At 37.2% G+C, this 19,309-nt stretch overlaps 1 protein-coding gene across 2 annotated transcripts in view; it reads right to left on the reverse strand.

Annotated features, from left to right (window-relative positions):
* Positions 1 to 19,309, reverse strand: part of MORC4 (MORC family CW-type zinc finger 4) — a 50,478-nt gene that overhangs the window by 15,874 nt on the left and 15,295 nt on the right. For both annotated transcript variants that reach the window (XM_082865201.1, XM_082865202.1), the window contains exons 6-11: positions 18,889 to 19,021; positions 18,426 to 18,554; positions 15,593 to 15,712; positions 14,085 to 14,185; positions 5,189 to 5,287; positions 1,360 to 1,488 (exon numbers count right to left, since the gene is read on the reverse strand). In XM_082865201.1, coding sequence (XP_082721327.1) covers positions 1,360 to 1,488; positions 5,189 to 5,287; positions 14,085 to 14,185; positions 15,593 to 15,712; positions 18,426 to 18,554; positions 18,889 to 19,021 — 711 coding nt within the window. The remainder of the gene's footprint in view (positions 1 to 1,359; positions 1,489 to 5,188; positions 5,288 to 14,084; positions 14,186 to 15,592; positions 15,713 to 18,425; positions 18,555 to 18,888; positions 19,022 to 19,309) is intronic.

Below are 19,309 nucleotides of genomic sequence, written 5' to 3' on the forward strand. Positions count from 1 at the left end.
CAGCAAAGAGACGAAAAAGAGAATTCTATAAATGAAAAGACTAGATGTAAAGCACGAGGAAGAGAATTTTAGGAGTAAAAGCTGAAAGGAGTACTAGAAAATGTACTCAATGGACAAAAGCAATCCTAGAAATAAACAAAAATTAATAATAATTGGAAACCCTATGTTATACCCATTTTATTAGGGCACAAAGTGTCCTGGAAGGCTATGTCTCCTTTCTTTTTTTTTTTTTTTTTTTGCGGTACGCGGGCCTCTCACTGTTGCGGCCTCTCCCGTTGCGGAGCACAGGCTCTGGACGCGCAGGCCCAGCGGCCATGGCTCACGGGCCCAGCTGCTCCGCGGCATGTGGGATCTTCCCGGACCGGGGCACGAACCCGTGTCCCCTGCATCGGCAGGCGGACTCTCAACCACTGCGCCACCAGGGAAGCCCTCAGTCCTACATTTTAATCACACAACCCTAAGAGGTACTTAGGCACATCTGGAGACTACGGGGAAATACTTGCTCATTACAGACCTGGACTTTGTTTATTTAATTTCCTCCATTTAAAAAATTTTTTTCTTAAAAGCATACTCTGGTTTAGTACCTTTTTTCTATCAGCATTTATTCTGCAGAAAAAAGTTAAGAAAGTCACAGCTGAACTGAAGCAAACTGAGTTATTATCAACCTATGTGACTAAGTCATATAAAAAATATTTAAATTGAAATGAATACCCATGGATATGACAGGCACTATCTAGATGTTAGCTGCTTCAAGAAACACATGGTATATTAGAAAGACAAACATGTAAACAACCTGCATTGAATGTACAATAGGTACTACAACAGATGCAAGTATAGGAAGCATATGAAGAAAACTGTCAACTCAACCTGAAATGTAAATCCCTTGTTCTCAAATAATTTATAATCTCTTGAAGGGCCCACGTATATATATATGAAAAACATCCAAAAAATTCAAACAGTACGTGAACAAATGTGAAGAATTAAATACCACAGGAAGCCAGAGTAAAATAACTGTAAACTACTGTCAACTGGAGAAGTATCACACAAAATACTTAAGCTTACCAGACGGATATGATTTAGATAGGCAGATGGAATACAGAAAGTCACTGTAAGCAAGTGGAATGACAGTATCAAGTCATGGAGATGGGAATACGTATGGCATGTGTGGGGAAGAGTGAAGCCACAGGCCTGCTAAAGCAGAAGGTTTGTGTTAAGATACAATGAATAGGTAGAGTGGGACCAGTTAGCATAGGGGCTTGAATGCCAGGGTGAAGAGTGTGGACTTGAGATGAAAAGTGTTTTAGGATACAGAGACAAATCAGGAGTTCTCTCTGACATAATACTGAGTCTTAACCTTACCTGTACTTTGGATGGGAATTATAGTAACAAAACCATCTTGCAGGTAATGTAGATGGATCAACCTTGCCAGGAAGCTTCCTCCATTTAAGACACTCATCACACTGTACCCATGTCTGGTCAGGAATCTTCCTGAATGAAGGAAAACAGAAGTATGACTGTGTATATCCTAGCTCTGTACTCTGTCTTACATTAGAAAAGCATAACCTAAAAATGAAAGAGCATGATTTTATATATGAAATGTGTTAGAAATGTTATCGTCCAGGTGTCTAAAATGTATATATCTTAAACTTCACAGATAAAATAATGATAGGACTAGACCAGATATGGATATGAAAAATAGTAGCAAGTTTTAACATGGTGAGCTACCATATTACAGAGGTCCATAGTACTTACCTTGGAATCTTATCCTTAAGCAAACAAAAGGATAACTTTAAAATTTATTAATCAGCAAAAAGTTTTATATATATTACAATATTACTAAAAAATAAGACCAATAGAATTATTTTATTTGCTTCTATCCAATCCCGTGATAGATTTGAAATGCATTTGTGAGAGTCATTGAAGCACCGTCATTAAAATGACTCCCCCTTTTCCCTGCAGGCTCCCTAGTCCTCCCTTTTTTTTTTCCTTTCAAGAAGTCTTTGTTCATACTTAAATCAAAATCAATATTAGGTTGATATTCCCAAAGTTAACCTTAAAAACTAACATAAATTTGGGTTTCCCTGGTGGCGCGGTGGTTGAGAGTCTGCCTGCCGATGCAGGGGACACGGGTTCGTGCCCCGGTCCGGGAGGATCCCACATGCCGCAGAGCGGCTGGGCCCGTGAGCCATGGCCGCTGAGCCTGCGCGTCCGGAGCCTGTGCTCCGCAATGGGAGAGGCCACAACAGTGAGAGGCCCACGTACGGCAAAAAAAAAAAAAAAAAAAAAGTAACATAAATTTGATTAAATTTCGTAACTAGAAATGGTGGCTCCAGTTCAACAACTGGGTTAAGTTATGAAGAGAAAATTCTTCCAGAGTTCTACTCTTAAAACACATGCCCATTCCCATCTCCTCTAGGAAGTGTAACCCAGTCACCTACACCTTAGAGTAAATTTGTTTCTCTGTAAGAGGAGTTGATCATTATATAATAGAAGTAGTCAGCATCTAATATGTGAAAGGCAGACCCGAGTGGGAAAGGGGAAGGCTGGAGAAAAGACAGAAAGAGGGTAGAGGGACACCTAGGGCCAATTTGAAAAACATGTAATTTAGACTAAAAGATTTTGTGTATGTTACATTTACACTGCTCTTTAGTATACTAGACGTTTCAATAGAGTGGTATGATTCTTTTATGCCTTAGTTCAATATTTTTCTTATCTTTTTAAATGGTGCTTTTTTTCTAGTTATAAAAGCAATATAAGCTCATATAGAAAATACAGAAAGATATAAAAAAGAAGTAAAAGGTGCCCATAAGTCTACTACTCAAATACAATGCCCTCTTCTTGTTCAAAACTGTTTTTAACAAAGAGAATTCATACACATTCTTGGATATATAGCTTCCTATCTCCTAGCTACAGGCTGCTCCAGCCTTGCAACCTCTAAACTCTAAGCTCAGGCCTGACCTCTGGTGTCTAAATATTTCTGTACAGTCACCGTTTTATTTAGAGCCAGAGAAAGGAGTTTCAGCCGTAGTGGAAGGGGAGAGGAAAGGTCACATTAGCTTTGGTTTTACGTGCACACACACAGAAGAGTCTCATGCAGAAGCGTGCCAATATTACTCCCTTGGGGACAAGTATTAGAGACGGTAAATCCCTCCCTCAGGTTACATGCAGACCATGGTAGATCCTCCCATCCAGGCAGATAGGAGAGACTTTTAGCTTGTGCTTGCAATAAATAGGTAGTTGAAGGGGCTATGCCATATTCTCATTGCATCCTCCCAGAAGAGTGTCGTGGTTGAGAACCTGGGTTTGGGGGCCTGATTGCCTATATGTGAACATAAGTGGATCTACCACTTTTTACTTATCCAATCTTGAACAAGTTACTTAAGCTCTCAGTGTATCAGTGTCTACATTTGTAAAGAAGTAATAATATCATCTGTCTATCTCATAGGGTTGTTGTGATGATTAAATAAATACATGTAAAGAACTTAGACCAGTGTCCGGCATGTAAGTACTCAATAGATAATCATCATTCTGCCTACAGAAAAGGTTGTATAACATACATAAACACACTCCAGCAATATATGAACATCTGTTTCATTGCATTAATCACTGCTTATTTAAAAGGCAAAAAAAGGCATCTCAATTTGCATTTCTTTGAAAACCATGGATGTTGGACAGGAGTAGAGATCTTTAGAATAAGATATAGTGATATTCATACAGCAATCATGTTGCATTTAAAACAAAATTTTATATCAAACATTTGTCTGATTATTTCCTTTTTTTTTTTTTTTTTTTGGTGGTACGCGGGCCTCTCACTGCTGTGGCCTCTCCCATTGCGGAGCACAGGCTCCGGACGCGCAGGCTCACCAGCCATGGCTCACGGGCCCAGCCGCTCCGCGGCATGCGGGATCTTCCCGGACCGGGGCACGAACCCGTGTCCCCTGCATCGGCAGGCGCACTCTCAACCACTGCGCCACCAGGGAAGCCCTGATTACCTCCATTTTTAAAAAAACATGGGTGCCTACCCCAAAATGAACCTCTAATCTTTGTCTTGATGGTATAATTGACTGTATACATGTTGTTACACATCCTATCCTCTATATTATGCTCCTTTCCTGGCCTCCTAAGGCATTTCATCCTGATCCACCATTCTGTGTGTAATGTCCTCTCTTAGATTCAATAAATTCTACATCTTTTTCTGACATGCTGGGTTCTCTACTTCTAGTCTCAAATTTCTTGGTACAGTTCCAACAATGTTCGCTAGTAATAAAGAGAAGGGAAATTGGCTAGTATTTCTGAACGCCTGAATGCCTACTATATGCCAGGTACTGTGCAAAAAAGTTATGTCATCTAACTTAATATACTCAGAGAGGTGAAGTGACTTACTTAACCTAAGCTCAACCAACCATTAAGAAGCAGATCTAATAGACTTGTGGTTGCCAAGGGAGAGTGAGTAGGGGAGGGAAAGAATGGGAGTTTGGGATTACCAGAGGCAAACTACTATATATAGGATGGATAAACAACAAGGTCCTACTGTATAGTACAGGGAACTATATTCAATGTCTTGTGACAAACCATAATGGAAAAGAATATGAAAAAGAATAACATATGTATAACTCAGTCACTTTGCTGTACAGAAGAGATTAACACAACATTTTAAATCAACTATACTTCAATAAAATCTAAAAACAAAGACTAACAGACATTTATCCATGATTTAATTTCATGATTTTTGCCTAATTATTTGAAAGTAGAGAATACACTAGTGATTTATTTAGGGTTTTAAGTAATATTCATAATATTTATAGAACTTATAACCTTAAAGCAATTGTAATACATTAGATATTATATTGATACAATAAAAGTTTCAAGTTGTTTATTAAAAAAAAAGAAGAAAAAGATCTAGATTTTCAACCCAGGAGTGGCTGATTTAAATGGTCATCATTTTCTACTATATCATGCTGCCTGCAGGATAAACTGACAGTACTAAACTCTTCATATTTATGATCCAAATCACAGAAGTGTCAAACCAGAATGAAGAGGTCTAGAGAATGATGAAATTAGTACCTGTAATTTCCTATTTTTAGTTAATTAAACTTCCTTATGTGAAAAGCACCATCTTATCCCATTCCTTCCATTTGCTCCATAGACATTACCCCTAATACTTTTATATTCTAAATTTACTACTCACGGTATTGGCCTGACTATGGCTGAGGTCTCAAAATTCTCTTGGGAGGTCTTTTCCTTCCAATAAGCATTGAGCTTCTGGGCAAGGGCATTTATTGTCAACCTGAAAGAAAAAGAAAGAAACATGTCAATGTTGAGAATCTGTTGAATAATTCTGCAATCTTTAAGATGCTCCCATTTAACAGAAACCAGCAATTTAGAATATTCAGCATAGGTCTGAACATCTACACTTTCAGAAACTAGGATGGGAATGTACTGCCTTTGTAAATTACATGTCAAAATGACAAAGTCAGTTGAAAAGGTAAGATGGTCACAAGTCCTAAAAAGTACTGTGTACTCCAAATTTTAGAATCATGGCGAGGGGAGCTGACATTAGAGACAATGATAGAAGACTAAATTGCAGATAAGTTGTTGGGGAGTTATTCAATTGTCAGATGACTACAGGTAAACAATTGAGGACCAAGTTGAAAGGCAGAGGATCAAATACTGCACCCTATCTATTACAAATCAAACACTAACTTAAAAATGTCTATATGGTTCTTCTTTGTCTAAATGCTGATCACAGCAGTTATAGCAACAACAGGCAACAAAGTCCCCTTCAACCTTCTACTCTATAGCTGTTAGTGGAGGCTATGCCCTAATTATGGCTCTTGCCCTTTCTCCTTTATCTCTCTTCCCAAATGAACAACAGCAGACCCAGGGTTAAACAATATAATGTGTAGAAAACCTGAATTTTACTTTTAAAAACTGCCAATTTCTAGTGACTAATTCCTATTTAATTCTACAACCCAGGATTACAACTTAATGTAGAGCTGTACACACCTGAAACACTACAAATTTAGTGTTTAGATCTCTTGACTCCCCGGATAATTCCCCAAAGGTTTTGTAGACCTCTTCTCTCCTTAAGAGGAATTCTTCCTTAACTCCACCTTACTCATATTAAATTATATTCTGACTACACAGAGAAGATTAAATCATATATGAGTTCCCCTATAAACTCTTAGTCCCCTCCAACCTACCAATGTTCCTACCTCTATGTTTATATCCTTCCCTAAAGTCACAGATGAAGAACTATTTCTTGTTTTCTCTTAAAATTTTACTTTAAATCTACTTTTTAAAAAAGATTACATGGGATTCTGGAAAGGTGATGGAGTAGGAAGCACCAGGAATCTGCCTTCCCATCTAGACAACAATTACACTGGCAGAATCTGTCTAATGTAGCTATTTGGAACTCAAGAGTCGACTGAAGACTTGTAATTTCCAGGGGAATGCTTGGATGATAGATTGGCAAATTTCAGCTCTTAGCTACCCATCTCCTACCCCAGCCCTGTGACAGTCAGCTGTGCACACATTTCAAGACCAGCTTGCAGGAGCCAGGGTAGGCAAAAAAGACCTTGTCCTCCAAATATTGGGGATCTGTGCTCTGATCTCTGTTTGCTGCTCCTGATCACAGGATAATGTAATCCCATGGTAACCACAAGGGAAATAGCTATAAAATATACACAAAAGGAAATGAGAAGAATTTAAATGTTTCACTACAAAAAAATCAGCTAAACATAAAAGAAGATAGTAATACAGCAAATGAAGGATAAAATATCTATAAGGCATACAGAAAACAAATAGCAAAATGACAGTAGTCCTTTCTTATCATTAATTGCTTTAAATGTAAATGGATTAAACTCTCCAATCAAAAGACACAGAGTGATGGGTAAAATAAAAAAAAATGACCTAAATATATGCTGTCTACAGGAGACTAACTTTAGATACAAAGACACAAATAGGGTGAAAGTGAAAGGATGGAAAAGGATATTCCATGTAAATAGTAACCAAAAGAGAGCAAGGGTAGCTATACAAATATCAGACAAAATAGACTATAAATCACAAGAGCTAAAATGGTGAAGCAATCCAAGTGTTCACTGATAAATGAATGGATAAGCAAACTGTAGTATATACATACAATAGAATATTATTCAGCCTTAAAAAGGAAGGATATTCTGACATATGTACATCATAGATGAAACTTGAGGACATTACATTAAGTGAAATAAGCCAGTCACAAAAAGACAAATACTGTATAATTTCACTTTTATCAGGTACTTAGAGTAGTCAAATTCATAGAGACAGAAAGTAGAATGGTGGTTGCCAGGGGCTAGGAGGAGGTGGGAATGAGGAGTTATTGTTTAATAGGTATAGAATTTCAGTTTTGCTAGATGAAAAGAGTTCTGGAGTTGGATGGTGGTGATGGTTGCATAACAATATGTATGTACTTAATACCACCGAACTGTACACTTAAAAATGGTTAAGATGGTAAATTTTATGTTATGTGTATTTTACCACACAAAAAAATTGAAAAATAAAAGAAGCAGATTATGTGGTTACCAGGGGTTGGAGAGGAGGGGAAATGGGGAGTGACTTCTAATGGACAAGGTGCTTCTTTCTGAGGTGAAGAAAATGTTTTGGAATTAGATAGTGGTGATGGTTGTACAACTTTGTGAATATACTAAAATCACTAAAGTATACATTTTTAAATGGTGACATTTATGGCATGTGAATTATATCTCAATTTAAAAAATAAAAATAAACCTTTGTTCTCATGTACTCGGGCAAAAAATATTGAGGTGAAATTTACATAGAGTAAAATTTATCTTTTTAACATGTAGTTCTATCGGTTTTAACAAAGGCATACAGTCATGTAACCACCACCTCAATCAAGACACCGTTCTCATGTATTTTGAAACGCCATTCCTTCTTGCAAAAACCTGGCTTGACTCCACTGTTCCAGTAATCTCTTTCCTTTTACTTCCCCAATCCTGGTATGTGGTCTATACCCACTATCTCCTCTTCATTCTCCTGTCTTAATCCCGTACAATCTAATTTCCACCATTGCCACTACACAAAACTGTTCCTTTCCCCAACCTCATTATTCTATCAACGATCCTGTCAATATGCCAGTCTACTAAATTTGAGGCTTTGAAGTGATCTTTGATTCTTTCCTCTCTTTTATTTCCCTTATCCCATTATTAATTTATCATCAATTTTTAAAATAAATTTATTTATTTATTTTTGGCTGTGTTGGGTCTTCGTTTCTGTGCGAGGGCTTTCTCTAGTTGCGGTGAGTGGGGTCCACTCTTCATCGCGGTGCCGCGGGCCTCTCACTGTCGCGTCCTTCTCTTGTTGCGGAGCACAGGCTCCAGAGCGCAGGCTCAGTAGCTGTGGCGCACGGGCTTAGTTGCTCCACGGCATGTGGGATCTTCCCAGACCAGGGCTCGAACCCGTGTCCCCTGCATTGGCAGGCAGATTCTCAACCACTGCACCACCAGGGAAGCCCTCACCAAACTTTTTGATCTTTGTTTTCAGTATCTGTCACATACTTCCTTTCTCACAGCTACTCTTATTTCACACCTTCACCCCACACCTAGATTACTCAAATAACATATAATCCTTCTTTCAATCTATCCTGCACCCTCTTTCCAGATTTATCAACTGATATAATTCATGTAGAGCACTTTATAAGCCATAAAGCAGTATATAAGTGTAATGTACTATATTCTTAAGATAGAATGGTTTCAAGTCACCCCTCTACTTAAGAATACACAATGAATTCTCATTGCCTAAAGCATCAACTACTCTATCCAATGTCCCTCTAAGACAGAAGTTCTCAAACTATCTCGGTTCATGGTACCTTTAGTGTCCCAAGTTTTTCATGGCACCCTTAGGTCTAAAGAAATATGTACTGGTTCCAATTACTATTAAACGGTTATGTCGAAACAACTTAATAACTATTTATGTACTAAAATTTAGGGTCCATTTGAAAAATATATGTATATATTTTAAAAATATTTGTTTCAATCTTAAATAGCCACAATTACTTATAATGGAATGGGTATGCCTGTTGGATATTGTACAACTACTCAAACCTTGGAGTCAAACTGGACACAACTTCCCTCATTTCTTATTCAACATTGATTTTTGGTATTACTTGCTTTTTATCACAGCAATCACAAAAAACCCAGATTCACAAAGATATGATATAATCAAGAGGAATGTAAACATTTTTTACCTGAAAGTGGGGTGCTACCATAACAAATACCTAAAAATGTGGAAGTGGCTTTACAATTGGACAGTGGGCAGAGGGTGGAAGAATTGGAGGAGCATTACAGAAATTGCCTGGATTGCCTTGAATAGACTGTTGTCAGTACAAATATGGATGTTAAACACCCCACTGGTGAGGGCTCAGAAGGGCAGAGCATGGTCGAGAAAACACAGATTTCCTCAGTATATCTAAATCATTGTGAACAGACTGTTAGTAGAATTATGGATGTTAAAATTGTGGCTGGTGAAGGCTCAGAAGGAAATGAGGAACATGTTATTGGAAAACTTGAGGGAAGGTGATCCCCGTTACATACTGGCAGAAAGCTTAGTAGAATTGTGTCCCACAGTTAGGTGGAAAGCAGAACTTGTAAATGATAAAATTGGAAATTTAGCTGAGGAGACTTCCAAGCAGGCTGTTGAAAGTGTGGCCTGGTGGCTGCTTGCTGCTTATATAAAATGTGAGAGGAAAGAAATAAATTAAGGGAAGAACTGTTGAACAAAAAGGAACCAGGACTTAATGATTTTGGAAATTCTCAGTTTATCCAGACTGCAAAAGATGCTAAAATTTAGAAAGATGCTCTAGAGAAAAAGCCAAGGCAGTGGCTGGACAACCTTTTGCTAATATCTCAGGAAGATCAAAAGGTCAAAGTATTCAGTCACACAAAAAGCTCTCGGAAAAGATTAAACACGTGAATCAGATCTTCACCACCATCTCAGCAGAAGCCAAGAACAGAAATAGGATTATCTAGGAAAGACATGTCAAGAGTCTCTTGTCTGATGGAGTGAATATCCATGATACATACTTGAGACCCACAAGGTTCTTGAGAATGGTATACAAGGACAAAACTGCTAGATTGGACTGAAAGGGACAGAGAAAGTATAAATGAAAGAAGGCATTTAGACCCCCAAAACTCTAGAGTTAAGAAACAGGCTGATGAAACTACTCAGCTACAAATACATGCATGCTACCTTTCAAGAAAAAGGAAAAATGAGTCTGTGGGTGGAGCCATGAGGACAGAGAACAGAGCCTTAAATCCAGAGGGTGGAGCTGAAAGCCCCAGAAGAGTATTCCCAGGCCTTGAAATTTAATGGAGTTAGCATGGAAATTGCTTGGAATCTGTGATTCCTTTTTCCTTCATTTTTTCTCCCTGTTTGAACTGGAACATCTATAACTGGTATCCTATGCCTGTCCCACCATTATATTTTGGGAGTAAATACAAAAAAAAAAAAGACACACATCTGCAGATGGAGAGGAATTTTACCTCAAGATGCATCAGACTCAGAGTTTCATCCATACCTGATTTAGATGAGAAGATTTGGGCGTTTTGAGCTGATGACATTAAGAGTTTAGACTGAGCTGCTGTAAGAGTTGAGACTTTTGGGGATGTTGGGATGGGGTAAATGTATTTTGCATGTGTGATGTAAGTGGATCTTAAGGGGCCAGAGGGCAGACTGTAGTAGCAGAAAAATGGTCCTCCAAAGATGTCTATGTCCTAATCCCTGAAACCTATGAATATATTAGATTACATGTCAAGGGGGAAATCAGGTTGCAGATGGAATTAAGGTTACTCATCAGCTGAACTTAAGATAGGGAGATTACCTTGAATTACCAACATAATCATTACGGGTCCTTAAAAGTGGAAGAGTGAGGCAGAAGAGTCAGAATCAGAGAAGGAGAGTGATGACAGAAGCAAGGTCATCAGAGTGTTATGATGTGATGACCCAACCCACCACTGATGGCTTTGAATATGGATGGAGGAAGAGGGCCATGGGCCAAGGAGTACTGGCAGCCTCTAAAAGTTGGAAAAGCCAAGGAAACAGATTCTCCCTTAGAGCCTCCAGAAATAAATGCAGCCTTGCCAACACCTTGATCTTAACCCAGTGAGATCTATGATGGACTTCTAACCTACAGAACTCGAAGACAATATACCAGTGTTGTCTTAAGGCACTAAGTTTGTGGTAATTTGTTACGACAGCAACAGAAAACAATTTCTATTGCTTATAGGCAAGAGTCAATATCACTGTATTCCCCTCGAAAATTTTAAACATCCTGTGGCTCCTCTGTGAGTTCATTATGTGCACCTTGGCACACAGTTTGGGAACTGTGGCTCCAGGACAGGGGTCAGCAAACTACAGCCTGTAGGGCAAATCCGGGCCACTGCCTGTTTTCGTAAACAAAATTGTATTGAACACAGACACCGTTCATTCCTTTACTTATTGTCTACGGCTGCTTTCCTACTACAGCAGAATTGAGTAGTAGTGACAGAGACCATACGGCCCACAAAGCTTAAAATATTTATTTCCTGCCCCTTCACAGAAAAATTTGCCACCCCCTGCCCTAGGACAGGGCCATACTCTATCCATCTGACTTCACTCCCCTTCACTCTACTTACATCCCCTTATCCCCACTCCCCATATTCTTCCCACTCTGAGTTGCTGTCACTTAGCTCACGCTATAATTCCATCTTGGAATTCCCTTCCCTCCCTTTTCTAAACCTGTATCCTTTAGGCAAATCTCAAGTCATACCTTCTACCTAAAACCTTCCCTATCTGTTCTACCAGGGGATGCTTCCTATACCATACCACTTAGTTTTGATTGATCAAAGAGCAAGTTTATTGCTCTCTAAACTGTTTCGTGTCTGTGACAATCCGTCATTACAATTACACTGTGAGCTCCTCAAAGACAGCAACCATGTCTCGAATTTCTCTGGAAAACTCCACAAAATCTAGCCACTGTGCCATGTACCAGTGAGGTGTTCACTTAGTATGCATTGACTGCATTTCTTCAGCTGAAATTCACTCTAAAAATGTTATAAGTTTGAGTCCTGATAGTTGTAGCTGAAATCTGATATCTACAACTATTAAAAGTGATATTACAAATGATTTATTTGTAGACATTCCAGCAGTATGATGGCTGGTATCTCTTATAGCGGTTTTGAAATGTATAATAAATACTCTTAGGATGAGTTTGTGATAGCAGACAACCTTCTCTAATCGCCCTCTCAAATTTCCTTATATTTTAACTAAAGACTTTTTTCATTTAACATAAAATAAATTGAGTAAAAAGGGAAAAGCTGCCAGAATTGGGATGAGTTATGCACATTTATTACCCTCAGAAGACTCTGTATGCAGGATAGTATACTAGTTTTCTGTTTTTAATAAAATGTGTAGCAGATATTAAGCTACTTAAGCCAGAAGTCCCGTATGTTTAGCTGAATAAACCTACTCTCTATAGAATACCTCCATTTGGTTCCCCTGCCATCACCTCAAACCCATCATACTGAAACGAAACATCACAAACCAAGCATCTAATACCTCTAAACTTTAAAAGCTAGATTGGGGGGTGGTGGAGACGGCTTAAGAGGATGTTACATAATTTTTAATATCTAACATTTGGATTTCACAAATCTTAACTATTTGGTTAATCACCAGAAATTCTCTATTCCTTTCACTCAAGAGAAATAGAATGACTTGGCTCTGAGACTTTTGTCAAACTGATGTCATTCCTAAACTTTCACTCTTGTGAGTCAAGTCCTAGTCAAAGATCTCCATTATGTGCCAGACTCATATTTAAAAGACCATTTTACTTAAACTAAGGGCAGGTAGTTATTATAATCATTGAGTAGCCCAAGTGACCAAGAACCAATTACCTTGAAATTAATCTGGGGTTGTCATCCAAATAGTTCTCTGTCAAATACTAAACCTAAAATTCTTATGGTTTCATATAAATTAAGGCACAACATTTAACTAATTTTATTACAGTTTTGGACACAAAACAAAAGAGATTTGGGGAAATACTTTTCCCCCACTCTAAGAAAAGATTTGCTACTGAGATTTCTAGAAAAATGACACCAAATGTCCTCATGCCTTCTTTCCCCATCCTCCCAGAACACCCTTTGCCATTTCAAATACTTCCCTGTGCTTAGAATGTCCTCCCCCTCTTCATCCACCTAGCAAACTCCAATTTTTCCTTGAAGTTTAAGCTCAAACATATTCTGCTCTGTGAATCCCTTTAGGCATATTTAAAGCTTCTTCCCATTTGGCATACATCCCCCATTAAAGCAATTATTCTATAGGTATTTAAGTTTCTTATTTACATATATCTCATCCCATTTGTTCATAGGCATCAAGGATTCTTAACTTTCATTCTTATGTCCCTAATACCTGGCACAGAGGAGATATCTCACAATACTTGATGAAAGAAGGAATGTATGATCCATCCCTCCCCACAAGTTTTAAAACAAACTATTATATCCTGGCTTTAACAACTCCCTTCTTTGCCTCCTAAAAATATCCTTGCTGGTTCAGCCTCAATGTCAAGTTCCTTTCTGATTCTTTATTGGTCTTACCTATTAAATCTAGATGCTTCCGGGAAAACACACGTTTTTCCTGCTGCTCCAATACTTTCCTCTCAATCTGTTCACTGGCTTCAAGGAAATCTTTCGGAACAAACTTCAAACTGCTGCTTTCCCCACAACATATTCAATAACTTCAGATCCACTCATCTCTTTTCATTAAGATCAATTCCAAGGCTCTTTGTTTCACCAAAGTATTTTACTAAATAACCCCTATGCTCTTTCCCTAATTTTTAAAGTTAAGGTTTACTTCAGTTGGGCTCCATACATCATGTATCAGTAAGCTTTTAATTTAAAAATCAAATCCTTTTATCTCTAATCTTGGAAAATAGATTTGAAAGGATTCTCAGTTAACTTATGTGGCTGGTTTTTAGAGATGATTTTAGAGGTTTCAGAGAATAGAATCATATCTGAACAAACCATCAGACACACCTCAGGTTGGGAGTGACTCACCGGTACTCCTTGGTGTACTCAAAGTCTTGTTTGTTGTAGGCAGGTTTTAAGAAATTGCACTCAATGACTCCAATTACTCCCACACCTTCTCCATGAGTTGGCTTACAAGAAAAATATTAATTTCAACACTTACATTACTGTTGACTGCCTGGAGGCACTTCCTTTTGATTCTAAACAATAATAGAAAGGTTACATAACGTTCACGGGCAAGGAGAGGCCAGTAATATCTAGAGAAACACTGAGAATGTACGCCAATAGACTGCAAGTATTACAATGAACTGGAACCTCTGGCAAATTACAGGGCAGAGATTTTCAAACTGTGATCCATAGATTTCCTAGGACTTTCCAGGGATTAATAGCCATCTCTACTTCACCCACACTACCTCCACTTTCATCTGTTTTATATTATGGGACTGCCAGAAGATTTCACTTGAACAAAGAATGACAATGCTAAAAAAAAATCAAGGTTATATACTTCTGTTCTAGGGAACTAAAACCAAACTCCATCTGAAAAAAAATTAAGGATGCTATATAAATCACACTCCATTAAAATAAACCATTTTTATATATGTTTGCCACCAAACAACTGCTAAAGAGAGTCAGACTTGCAGTATTATTAATTACAAGTTGATACAAGAGATTTTTGGATTTAAAATCATTTTTGTATACTTTAATGGAAGGAGCTGAGTCGGAGTGTAATTACACTGGCAAACAAACAAGTTGTATAAAGATGATATAACAATGAAAAGCAATATAGGCCGAAAACTAGCTCTCCTGGGTCATATGTAACTTTGTCCTACTGTGTAATATAAAGCAGTTTATCATTCTTTGTGCTTTAGCAATCTTATCTGTAAAATAGGAATGAATGGGATACTTGCAGATATTACTACTTTAAGTTGTCATCAAAATTTTAAGATGATGGTAATATTTGTATAGTTCAGTTATAGAGTACTTTTGCATAATTTATCCCATTTAAATCTCTCAACCCTGCAAGTTGTAAGGTAGGCAGAGCAAGTAAAATTACTATCGTTGTTTCCATTTTACAGGTAAGGAAATTCAGCCTCAGAGAAATTAAACAATGTAGCCAAGATTACATGGCTTTTAGGTGGAAAAGCCAGGCCTCAAATCCTGGTCATAAACCACTACATTTTATACATCTTCCACGATGCCTTACTGTCTCCCCAAGAAAATGGAAAGAGCTACCTCAAACATTAATAAACTTATACGCATGGCAGAGTTGCTGGTGCTCTAATTCTACCTCTTATTAACAGCTACCTACAAAATGCATTCAGTAAAAATCCTGGGTTGATTGACATCTATGAAGAATGAGAAGTAGAAAGAGCTTTTGAACATAAGACAGCTCACTGGTAACATAGAATTCTAGGATCAGATTTAACAACTATCTCAAGATGAGTAAAAAGCCATTCATTAGTCTATCCCTTTTGCAAAATTTAAATCCTCTTCCTACTCTTTTCAGCCTCTATGACAGAGAAGCATTAACTACTCACCTTCACCTGGCATCCCACCTTCTCAAAAGACTTTATGAGGCGGTTGTTATGATACATCATTACTCCAAACTGGTTATTATTCTTGCAAGAGAACCCAAAAGTTATTTTCACCTGCTTATTCTGAGAAGAAAATCATTAAGGAGACAAACACCAGGAGCTTTAGCACACAAAATTTTGCACTATATTACAGCAAAACACATCAAACACCATTGTATGTAAACCAGTATAACCTTTCTAGAAGGCATTTTAAAAATCGGTAGCAATAGCTTTAAAAATATTCTTAACCTTTGAACAAGTAATTCTCTTTCAGGAATTTATCCTACAGAAACAGTCAGAGAAGACCATAAAGGTTTATGAGTTACAGAAATTTATCAGTGATTTATAATGGCTAAAAAAACATAAATAATTTAGATGTTTGACAATAAGGGAATGACTAAATAAATGTTGGTGTATCCACATGGTCTGTTGTGCAGCTCTTAAAATTATGTCTTTGAAAAGTATTTGGGAACATTAGGAAATGTTCAGAACAACAAGTTTCATCTAAAAATATATACTATAAATGTATACATAGAAAAGACTATAAGAAAATATATCAAAATACCATCAGTGATCTAAAAATTCATAAATCACAAAACGTTTCTTAACACTTGCTAACTGCTTAATTTGCTGCTAGGTAAGATACATGGTACAACACAGATTCACACAATTACATGCAATAAGGTAAGTCCGGCTAATCATACAAAACACAATGAAAGCAAAACCATGAAGAACAAAACCACTTTTAAAGGTAAAGGACAATAAATAGTCCTGTTGTAATATATTTCATGGGAAGAAGTTAACAAGCTTGGATAAATGAAACAAAGAACTAAGTATTATACATAAAACATGAATAATTTATGAGTTTTTTAGCAACTCCTATTTGATTTAAAAACCAAGGTAATAGAGTGAGAAAGATAAAGGAGATAGAGAAACTGAGATTTTCATTAAAATAAATACTAAGAAATCTTCATGTCCAAATGAGTTAAATGAAAACTTATTTTTGTTACTTTTCCAAAAACTGATCTCCATTACCCCCTCTAAGTAATAAGCTACTTGCATCAAATCCATGTGACAAGTGGGTCAGGTATGATATGAAGACATAATACGAGTGGGTACATAACACAGTAATGTTTGGCTCAGAATATATAATGTTCTGGGCTCCAGAAGCTCAAATCAAATCTCAAATAAGACCCTATTCCAATGAAAAAACAAAACAGGGCAAAACTGCCCCAAACAAAATCCCAAAATTCTACACCATAAAGTTAACATTTTAAAGATAAAGATAGTCAAATTCTTTCTGTTGTATACTTTTAAATTCTAAATTATGGGGTGGAAGTACACTGGGGTAGGAGATTCCCCAAATTAGAATAAGGAGAAAGGACAAGAGGAGAGAAGATGCCTTTGCTAACTGAACTGAGGAATAAATAAGTCAGCATCAGTAATCTTTTCCCTCAGTGACTTTAGGGGAAATTTTATTAGAAGTTTCATTTTACTCATGCCTAGAGTGAATTCGTTTAGTCCAAATTCTAATAGGGAAAGGTAACCAGTTTAATGGGAAGGGAGGTTGAGAAGAGCTCAGGTACATACAGAATGCATGCATAGGAGGTAACCTGGTAGAAACCCACAGAAGAAAGAAGCTGGAGGTAGAAATGTGGTATATCCTGAGACAGTAGTTGAAAAGCACTTTAGACTGGCTCTGTTAAAACTATGGCACTAAGATCCTAGCTACATACAGTGATATTATAACTAATTTACCTACAGATGCTAACAATGTTAGCTCTGGCTTTGTTAAGTTAGGTTTGTTTAGGGCTTTAAAAAAAACTTTCACAGTAGACAAGGGTTGTGTTCTTCAAAAGGAGAAAATCAATCTGCTTATGAGTAACAACCATATGGCTATTTAAAAGGGAATGGCATTTTCTAATTTTTGGTCAGGGGAATAAAGACAAAGTAAGCTAGATAATGACTTTGATAAAGCAAACAGAGTGTGAACATGTTTCTTGGACCAAGAGCTGAGCTTATTACTAGAGAATAAATTACAAGAGCAATTCTTCATAACTGCTTATGAACTCTCACCCTTTCAAAGACGTTTTTGACCCCAAAATCCATCAACAAAGATGGACCTAATTTCCAAAGCTCATCTTAAGATTTCCTCAAGTGTCTGAAATCCATTCCCAGGGCAATGGGGTGGGGTGGAGGGTAGAAGTGAAAATGAGTAATTACTTCTCTGAGTGGCTGTCAATATGAGAAGTACCAAGAAATCCATGTCAAATCTGTTGAAGATTTATCTCACCCTAGAAAATCAACTTTTAATTTCCAATCTCCTAACTTTTATCAACATAAGTCTGGACTTGTTACAGCAAAAATCATAGTATGTCCAAAAGATGAACAAGTTCTAGTCAACATTTTGCTTATTTCAATCAATGTAATATATATATAACAAAATTCCAGTACAAACCAAACAGTGTGAATCATTCCTTATAGCAGAGATTCTCAAACCTAGCTATTCATTTAAATAAATAAATATTTCTTATTTAAAAAAGAGATTTCAGAATCTACTGAACCAGAATCTCTAAAGTCTCAGGATACTGTATTATTTTAATAATTTCTAGTTGATTTCTGATAAAATTGGCACACAGATTGGCATTCAAGAAATACCTCCTTAGATACCTAAAATAGGGTTTGTACTATAACACGTATTTTTGAATTGGAAAAGGAAAGGTTTCTGTTTTTCTGTGCCAACTTGGAAATCTAATCCTGAAACAAAGAAGTCAGCTTCATGTAGTTGTAAGGATACTGTGAAGGTAGGTTTATATATATCATATCCTACATTGGCCAGGCTCTTGGCAATCATCTGGGTAGTCACCTTCTTTTGACGCAGAAAAATTTTCATTCGTGGCTTCATATATAGAATGCCACAAAATGCCTATGGAACAGTGAAGGGAAAGTTATTACACAATATTGCCAATTCTACTGACATCCCTGTTGCTACCATCTACTGACTCTGCTAGCAACTGAGATCTAATCTGGGCAAATACTTGACTCAGTTTCTATACCTTGTTATTCTAAATCAACTACCACACTAAGTGCTGCTGACTATATTAGCTACATTGTTTCAGTGGAGACAGTGAAAAGGAATCCTAGCATAGGGTCAAAAGGTTGTCATCGTTATATAACTAAAGTGAGATCTTGTATTATAATATTTTCATGTTACAGGATATCTTACCTCTCATTGTTGAAGAAAAACCACTCTTACTCACCCGTAAAGAATACTCTGTTTCTGGCAGCTCAGAGGTAATGCCACCAGTCTCTTTTTCTTCTGTGCCAAAGTCTGATACCAGGATATCATACTGATCTGTATCAAAGTCCAACTCAGACTTTCCATCTTTATTTCTGGGTAAAAGAGACAAGTACCAATCTAACAAAAACTGGCTCCAAAGGACAAAAATGCACTAGGAACCCAAGAGAAAAGAAACAACATGAGCCAAAACTCAGATACCTATTTCTTTCCCTGACTACCAATTCAAAGGAACTACACATTACTTGCTTTGAAGATCACACAATATTTAAGGGCCTTTCCAGCCTAAAAAAATCTACTAAGTTTCATAGAGATGTGATACAAAGCACAGAAGGAAAGAAAAAAAAGGAAGGTGGGAATGTCTGTGATCCAATAAATCAAAT

This window comes from Leucopleurus acutus (assembly GCF_964270905.1).
Source record: "Leucopleurus acutus genome assembly, chromosome: X".
Lineage (NCBI taxonomy): Eukaryota > Metazoa > Chordata > Mammalia > Artiodactyla > Delphinidae > Leucopleurus > Leucopleurus acutus.